The sequence below is a fragment of the Barbus barbus genome, assembly GCF_936440315.1.
Source record: "Barbus barbus genome assembly, chromosome: 34".
Taxonomy (NCBI): Eukaryota; Metazoa; Chordata; class Actinopteri; order Cypriniformes; family Cyprinidae; genus Barbus; species Barbus barbus.
Window position 1 is genome coordinate 11,434,289 of NC_136762.1, and position 8,872 is coordinate 11,443,160.

The following is an 8,872-nucleotide window of genomic DNA, read 5'->3' on the forward strand; positions in this document are numbered from 1 at the left end:
GACCAGTAATCACAAATAGTGACCTATTTTGCCTCAATTTAAAACAAACTGGCCAGCACTTGTTTTCTGCTTGTATGTTGCAGTTTTCCAAATACTGCTATTTTTTTCTTCTTCATAGGAATTGTATTTTTTTTATCATTTTGTCGTTGTTCTAAAAACATTTTCAGTGACCTGTTATAACTCCTCATAAACTATAGCCTACTTAATTCATGTATGATGTCATTAGTAAGTGTGCAGTTTATCATTGAGATAACACAGTGCCATAAATGTAAAAATATTTAAACACGTTGATTTTTTTTAATTGAAATTGTGAAAGAATCCAACAACAACAACAGAAAAATCCGGACAGCCAGCACAACGGGACACGTTCATATATTTCTTTAGAAACTCAGCTCAAGAAGAGGAATGTGGGTCTCTTCTGTTGGAGTACATTAACCTGAGGCTTCTCAATCCTTGTGAGTCCCGCAGCATGATAAGTGTTTTTACAGCGACTGCTACAATGCAATGATGGCACACGCGTTCATTACGTGTCACAGGCAGATTAAACAGCAACGCATCACAGATAGGAACACCTTCTGTCTCCAAACAACAAACGCTATAGCTTTCATTTACAACAGCCATATAGTGAAAAAATGGAGGGGGAAAATGCAACGAGTTAAACTCTAAATATTATGTACACGCAAATGTACAGCTTTGAATAAATTAATACCAATTTGCATATTCTTAGGTCCTTGTAGCTTATTTACAGAATTAGGTTTATTTTATTAATAATTACATTAAATAGTTCAGGTACAACTGTCATGGCAATCCCTTTTGAAATATCCTTTTTATTTTTTCTTCTTTTTTTATTTTCCTTTTTGGATGTAGCTTGGATGTTTTCAGTCTACAGGTTTATGTGAATCACCATTTAGATATAGCAACCAGCAGTGATCCTACTGACATTACGCAAAAAGTATTTTATTTGTAAATTCCTTTTTTCTTTCTTTTCTTTTCTTTTTTTTTTCTTCAAATTGATTGATGTGGTCTTGTCAGCATGTTCTATAGAGTCAATTAGGCATAGATTGTCTTCGCAGCGCTTCCTACGCAGATCTCCACCACCAAGAGCAAGTCCAACGTTTTCTTTTACTAATTTTTACTTGTTGATTGCTGTTTGCTTTTTTCCCACTCCAGTCATCCATGCGCAGTATGCATGCGCATCCAACAGTACGTAATGAAATGTTTCGCAGAGAACCACTAAATAAAATCCTCTGGCAATTCAAGTCATGCCCTGGATAGGTTTGGGGATGCTTGATCACTTGGGCGAATCCCTAGGTGAGGAAGTCTCCCGCTGACTCTCTAGGCCGCTCACTAGTCTCTGGATGTTCTGAAGTTCATTCATGGATTCCTTCATTGTTGTTTTCGGTGAGCCGTTTCTCTGACTCGCCCCCGATTTGTGATCAGGCGCAGGACTCGCTTCCCTGCTACCGCATTTAGACGATTCGGATGAGGGGTTTAGGCCGCTTGGCAATCCGGTGGTGAGCAGGTTTGTGCTTTGAGGGATCGACACGGGGAGCTGGTAAGGGTTGAATCGCAGTCGAGGGCGACTGGAGCTGCTCAAGAACGGGTTCCTTGAGAGCGAGGAGGCCGTGTTGCTGTTCGCGGGAAGGGCGGAAGCCGCTGCAGCTGCCGCGGCCATGTAGGTGTAGGGGTACGGAAAAAGTCCACCGAAGGTTGCCATCGGAATGCCCTGTAATAAGAGACATTAGTTAGCGACTTTTAGCACACCGAACATGCAACAGTTTGAAAGGTGAGGATCTGCTACATGGCGAATTTTCAAAGAGCCAGTATTTGCGTAGATTAACTAGTGCCACCTGTTCGCAGTCTATCTGATTTCATTGGCGGGCGTATTTATGGACTTTTAGGTCGCATACATAGAGAACAAGAAATGATTGATGATTGTGAAACTGAAAAACACAAAGATGTAACGAAAATACGTGCTAATCAATCTACGTCACCTTTATCGCGAATAATTTTTTTCAAGAAATATAGGCTACGCGTTTGCAAGAGCACTTTGAGATATTTTAAAATCTATCTGACTTTATTCAATAGCTAAAGTTTTGTAATCAGTTTATAGATTTATAGTTCTGTGTAAGTAATGCAAAAAAAAGTTCGACAGCCATTATTGCGATTTACTTGCAAGCAAAATCAAAAGCATCTCTGCAAAAACCATATCAACGTAACCCATAGCATAGCAGGGCGTATGATGGCATAGGCCTAGATTAAAATATTAATGGCGAGAGTTCCCTTACCTGAGAGGCAAGCATGTGTTGAGATAGATGAAAGGGAAAAGGACTCGGGGTGCTCCCAGTTCCCTGGGCCGACAGGCTTCCATTATCCAGACCACCAGCTCCTGATACTGAAGCCAATAGATGTCCCATGCCCATGGCTGAAAACGCTCCAGGTGCCATTGCAAATTGTCCGGGGTGGAATAATAGAGGTTGTCCGGTGTTTAGTGGGTTAAAGAATTGTTGACTGTGTAGGCCAGAAAGCGCCAAACTCTGAAGGTGCCCTGCCCCAAAATGTGAAGGACTCTCTGTCTGTACCATTAGAGGAGAGAAGCTGTCTTTACTGCCGCTAAGACCACCGTTTTCCGTGTACTTCTTTGACAAGTCTGTGTCTTTCCTTGGCCTGTTCTCTAGTTTGTCTTTCTGCAAGTTTCTTATGCTAAATGTGGAATCGCTTGATTTTCGGGAGTCCGGATAATCGTCTTTCTTCTCCAGAAGAGGCCTCTCCCGCCCCCTGTCCTCACATCTCGATCTGAATGGAGATGGAGGCTCAGGTCCAGGACTGCTGGAGCCACCACACTGCTCATCTTGGTGGTCCAATTCGTGCTCACTGTCAGTGCATGTTTTCTCGTCTGTGGTGGGACAAAATACTTTTTTATCCACATGTTCAAAACAAACAAAAAAAATTATACAGTGGCCTATTACATAGATCTAACCATTTTAGAGTCGCCTAATTCCAATCGTAAATTTCATAACGTTTGACAAGCCGACGACATTTTTGTACACTTTATAATAGGCTACTTTATAATAATATGTATTGCAAAAAAAAAAATGCTAACTATGAGAAAACTGAAAATTATTGCGATAAAATAGAAATAATTATCCAATTTAAAAATGTTCGGTTTTCTACATCCAGTAATGTGAATCTAACGAAATCGTAATTCAGGGCTATAATCTAGGCCTTATGTGTTGCTACAGTCTGATTCATCTTATACCTTGTTTGAGAAACTGTTTTATCAGCACATTTGTTTCATGATAAATGCTTTATTAAAATGACTTTGTCAATTATTAAAGTAGTCTTTAAAACGCTAAGGCATAATACAGCGGCTTGTAAATGATATGACACTTAGGCATGTTTCCTCTCAGTGATCGTGAAGCATAGCAATATTATTTATTCATAGATTTAGACCTACCTCTGCTGCTCCTAAGTGGGCTGGAAACCGGTCCAGGTGAATGACCAGCATCTCTGCCGGTTGTGGGTTCGCTTGAGGAAGCATCAGAGTCCGCGCCATCACGGTCCACTTTACATTGATCCTCATACATGCGTAATGATGGAAGGGTCAGTTGTTTCCTTTAAAAAAAAAAAAAAAAGTGAAAAAAGGAAATATCACACAGTAAAATAAATAATAAATAAACCTGTTGAAATCTAAACATTTTGCTAGACTTTGAATCCGGTTTCTTCGGCCATTTTACATTGCGTAATGCATGTGAACTATAAAGCTTTCAAAACCTACCTTTTTTCCCTTCTTCCATTCCCTGTGTCTCTGAAGCCTTTGGCAAAGGGGTTATTGTCAATCTTCAACTGTGTTATCTGAATGCAAAGCAAAAAAGAAAAAGAAAAGGATGCGTATATTATATTATTCGTAATTTGTTTGTACATTGTTAAAACAATTAGCAGCAGTGTATTAGTATTAAAATATTATTAATCGTAGTAGTGGTATTGTTATCAATGTTATGCTGCACGAATGCATAATTTACAAGTAAAATATTCAGATTTAAATGCATAAAAAGCAAACCCTTATAAGTAGTGTGATAATCAGTTATTATCCCAACACCGTTAAACACGCTACACAGACTACTTTAGAGTGATAATTTAATTATTAAAAATGTTTAATGAAAAAGATCAAATCACGACCCCTCTGAGAATATTCCACGAGTAAACATTTTCCATTTGTCAAATTGGTATTCTCTACAGAACAAGAGAGGCGAACTAGAGGAGTGACGCCGACCTGCTATCAATAATTAATAGTGTGGTTTGAATCATAGCCAGTTTTTACAAGTTCCATGAAAATACAGAGCGATGTAACAGAACGATTTTCGTTGTGCCCAAGTGATTTGGACGCTGTGGGCTATAAATTCAGGAAAAACCAAGGCCTTAAAGTTCATAGATAGCTAAGCTAGATGGCCTCTGCTTTTTGCGTTTAGCAACTGACACGCTTTGATTGCTGAGCCTTAGAGTGTGTAGCTCCCGGACAAACCGGCGAGCTTAAGTGCCTGCTAATCGATTGTGACTCTATGTCATAAACTTTACGATACCGACAAGCTCACTAGGCCCCTCGGACACAGACTACAATTAACATGAGCAGTAGCTTGAAGTAGCACTGGACACGAGGAATTTGAAATGCTCTAAAGATACACTTTTGGATCCACATATTTAAAATAGGCCTACTACTTTTATAAATACTCCTCTTGTTAAGTGAGCATAAACTATAAATCTGATCAAATGCAGAGCATGCAAAACGCATCACAGAACAAAAGCAAAAATGCGAACATATATTGTATAGTGCACATCTATAAGGTCCACAGCACGGTTGCTTTAATTCATTAACATATGAGTAGCCTACATACCTTGTCGTTTTGATAAGCTGTGACAGCAATAAAATCGGTCTCAGGAAAAACATATGTCCTGAAAGTGCTGTACGGAAGCTTCAGAATATCGTTGGCTCTCACAATATGGAACCTGGGCTGGTATTTGTGCATTGAATTCAGGATGGTCTAATGAGAAGGAGAGGAATGGAAAACATTAGTGCTTGTCAAAATAATTATCCATTCAAGTCATTAGTCTTTAAAATCGTTTTAGACAATAAATACCGCATAATATATGTAGTTATAGTAGAAATATTGTTCTTGGGTTATATCGCATAACAACAGGCCTGTGCCAGTGGCAGGTAGACAGAAAACAGTCACGCGAACATGCAACATGAGTTATTTGGTGATGCTATCATTATAACACAAATGAAATCTGAAATAGGTACATCAAAAATAATAGTTTATTAATTGTACAGTTTAAGGGAGCCTTACGACAACAATATGCGATGATCAACACACACACAAAAAAATATATGCATAGGTTTTCTGTTTGACTGTACAAATATAAAATGGTTGTGCCATGCATGTAAATGTTTCATTTGTTTCCAGTCGATTTGTTTGCAAGTCGCGTAAGGGAGCAGGTCACACACTATATTTGACTGCATGCTCATGTACAGAGTATTGGTCAGCATCGTTGCATCCGTCTCAACATTATTCACTGAATTATTAGAGACTGCACAGGTCGCTCTACCTGTGCAATGTGTTGCTGCGCTTACTCAAAACAGCCCAAATTACACTTTCACTGTTGCTATTTGTAAACTCATTTACTGTAGCGTGATTCAATGTCTCTCCGGTTCCTTTGACCTCATTTTTTGTCACTTCCACCCACCCCCTCATAAAAGTTATAGCAAGTTATATTGTTATCATAAACAATAGAAGTAACAGTGGCCAAGAAAAAACTCACGATGAAGTACACTCTTAAAAATAAAGGTACTTCACGATGCCATAGAAGAACCTTTTTGTCTAAAAGGTTCCATAAAGAACCTTGAACATCTGAAGAACCTTTCTGTTTCACAAAAGGTTATTTATGGTGAAAGAAGGTTCTTCAGATTATAAAAAGGTAAGGAAGAGATGGTTATTTAAAGAACCTTTGACTGAATGGTTCTTTGTGGAACCAAAAATGGTTCTTCTGTGGCATCGCTGTGAAGAGCTTTTATTTTTAAGAATGTATTTACATTACATAACCAAGCTGTCAATGTCATCATTATTCATAACGAATATAATTTAGTTAATACGTCATATCTGGTTTATAAGCTTGCCGAAACAAAGAAAGAAATGAATGTAGCGACAGTAAAGAATTGTATATTGGCTGAAGAAATTAATTAAGCTAAAATATATTTCAGAACATCTATAATTCTCTTCGCCCAGGAATAAACAGCGAAATTGTAAGCATGCCCAATCATTGCGAGCGTAAGCATTACAGCCCACAGATGGCAGTAAGTTTATATTTATATATTACACAGCAACACACAATTACAACAGGCCTACATGCAACACACAAAACATGTATATATATATATATTTTAAATGGGTTACTTACAAATCCGTGTTTGTCCGAAATGTTGTTGGTTAGCTTCAGTTTATGAAAAGCAACAGGCTTAGCCATCCATTGTTCCCCAGTAGCTGGGCTATCCGGATGTATATACATTCGCTTTGGCATCTCCGGGTCGGCCTTCCCTGCGACCATCCAGCGAGAGTTATGGAACTTGTAGCGGCAGTCGTCGGCAGCCACAATATCCATTAATAGAATATACTTGGCTTTTTTATCGAGTCCATTGATGCGGACTTTAAAAGGTGGAAACATTCTCCTGAAGAAAAAGGAAATATGTACATAAATCAAAATATTTTTTCTTTGCAAATGTGGGCAGATGCAAGCTTAACGTTTTAACAACATAACCAAATAATATTTAAACGTTTTGTTTACCTTAGCTAGATTTATTAAAAAAACAACCGCACTAAAAATACGTTCAACCAATTTTAACATTTCACTTGGCTGCAGATAATTTAGCTCGCCGCAAGACATATCATCCATGAATGTGGCAGGTTATTTACATAAAATAGTTTATTGTCACCTCAGTGCATAAGCAGACCGAGAGAAACATTGCTCTTTGCGAAATAAATGAAAGCACGATTTAACTGTGCCACACCGTGCCTTGAAAGTCAATATTTGTTGGTATTGATATAAGCAACAAAAAGCCTCAGCTATTTTCCTTTTGCTAGCCACAGAATACGCATAGCTTGTACTTTCCCCATTTCGTTTTCATAAGTCAAATGAGCAGATGAATCGTTCGGTACACATGCTCTGACAGTAAGACATTCATTTCTACAGTCTCTTTGACAATAATTAGGTCAGCCAGTTCAGGGCGCAAGACATTAATAGGGAAATAAAGGGGAAATGGCTTACGATAGCGACGTGCAAAAGACAGAGATTTAGTAATGAATTTACTGGGCCTGCTGTACTACACAGCCGTCGACCGAAACGTCCGTGCAACAGACGGCGAATTTATTGTGGAATATATGTGACAAGCTGAGTGCATCATAGCAATCCCTCGTATAAACACTGAAACAAAAGACTAAAAATAGAGCAACCGTGAACTCACCTGCCAGATTTCGTAATAACCATTTCTGTTCCTATTTTGTGGAACTGGTCCCATAGATCCTTCGCTTCCAGTGTGACTTTTGGATCGTCTTCAACCTCTTCCTCTGGCTCCAGGCTCTTAAGACTGCGAAGATGAGCTGCATGATGATGGTGACTCAGAGCCGAATGGAGCCCAGCCTCCGCGGCTCCGGAGAGGGTATGGTCCGGGATCGGCTTTGTGAGAGCCCCGGGAGGCAAGGTCAGCGCCGGGAAGAAGGAGGGTTGCGCAGCCGCGAGAAAAGCTGACATGGGAAAGTCGGTTGCCCGGTGAGCGTGGAAAGGGTGGTAAGCCATCGCAGTCCCTGTAAAAACTGGATCTCTCATCGGTGCATCCAACAATCGTAGTGGAAAAAATATGTTTAGTGGTGTTCTCTGGCAAAAACAGCGCGTATCCAGACGATAGATTGTCTCACTACGAGGAGGAAAAGCGCAGTAAGGTAATTTTGGCAAAATGTGAATCGCGAAAAGGCGAGCAAAGACAGTGCTAAGGATCTTCCACTTTAACTCCCGTAGCTGCTAGTTTCCACGAAGTCCCCGTAATAATATCAGTCAAAGTGAGCGCAACGACGCTTTGAAGGCAGATTTGGGGATTCCTGTTCTCCAACAGTTGCTCTCATAAAAAGATTACTCTTTCGATGCGGATGTCCATTCAAGCGCAGTCATTCTACGCAGACACGGAGTTGAAATGGTTAGATCTTACCCTGTCCACTGTACAACTGTAACTATCTCACATGCCCTTCCTGCTCTGATCCCAGCACTAATGAACCAAGCCCCCTTGATTGCTGATTTTACGCTTTCTGGACCAATTGTGGGCCTCCATAGGCGTGGTTTTGACAGCTCCGGCCAGGCTCAAGGAGAGGGGGTGGACAAGAAGGTGTCGGAAGCATTAGCAGTAAGAAAACATGTCAACAGAATAAAATATTAACCAATGACAGAAAAGATCGGGAAATCCCACCCCCGTCTCCAAGCCAAGCACCGGGTCAGCCCTCAGTGCTTAGCCGGTGGTGACTGCACCTCGGTCGACTTACGCTTTATAATTACGATGCCTCCTTATTCGAGGAACAAACTCACTCTCCGATACATTGAAAACTAGGAATTAAGATTACTGACGTGTAAATTAACAAAAAGTGCATATTGTTATGATTAATTAGCGCAAGATATTATTGGTAGCACATTTTAAAACATTATACATTGAGAATAACTATTCGCAATAGTCAATAAAAATATAAGGAACACACCAAATGACGTTTTATTTTTTCGCTGTACATGTCAAAGTGACGCGTACGAGTATTTTGTTCATAATATAGCACTGTATACTCAC

General features: G+C 39.7%; 1 protein-coding gene across 2 annotated transcripts; it reads right to left on the reverse strand.

The window, feature by feature from the left end:
* Positions 1-268: 268 nt before the first annotated feature.
* On the reverse strand, positions 269-8,310 carry LOC306854251 (T-box transcription factor TBX2b-like). 2 transcript variants are annotated; one of them, XM_079392109.1, is made up of 7 exons: positions 7,514-8,310; positions 6,454-6,721; positions 4,893-5,039; positions 3,779-3,855; positions 3,458-3,615; positions 2,289-2,896; positions 269-1,726 (listed from the first exon to the last, which is right to left on the reverse strand). In XM_079392109.1, exons 1-7 carry the CDS (start codon positions 7,873-7,875, stop codon positions 1,292-1,294), a joined length of 2,055 nt encoding a protein of 684 aa, XP_079248235.1. In that variant the 5' UTR covers positions 7,876-8,310; the 3' UTR covers positions 269-1,291. The 2 variants fall into 2 exon arrangements, with proteins under 2 accessions (XP_079248235.1, XP_079248236.1); XM_079392110.1 differs by lacking the exon at positions 7,514-8,310 and adding an exon at positions 6,838-6,953.
* Positions 8,311-8,872: the final 562 nt, after the last annotated feature.

Coding starts and splice junctions, on each gene's coding strand:
- LOC306854251 (XM_079392109.1), bottom strand. CDS start 7,875: ATGAGAGATCCAGTTTTTACAGGGACTGCGATGGCTTACCACCCTTTC. Junction 6,722..7,513: donor GTTATTACGAAATCTGGCAG/GTGAGTTCACGG, acceptor CTTTTTCTTCAG/GAGAATGTTTCCACCTTTTA. Junction 2,897..3,457: donor CCCACTTAGGAGCAGCAGAG/GTAGGTCTAAAT, acceptor GTCCCACCACAG/ACGAGAAAACATGCACTGAC.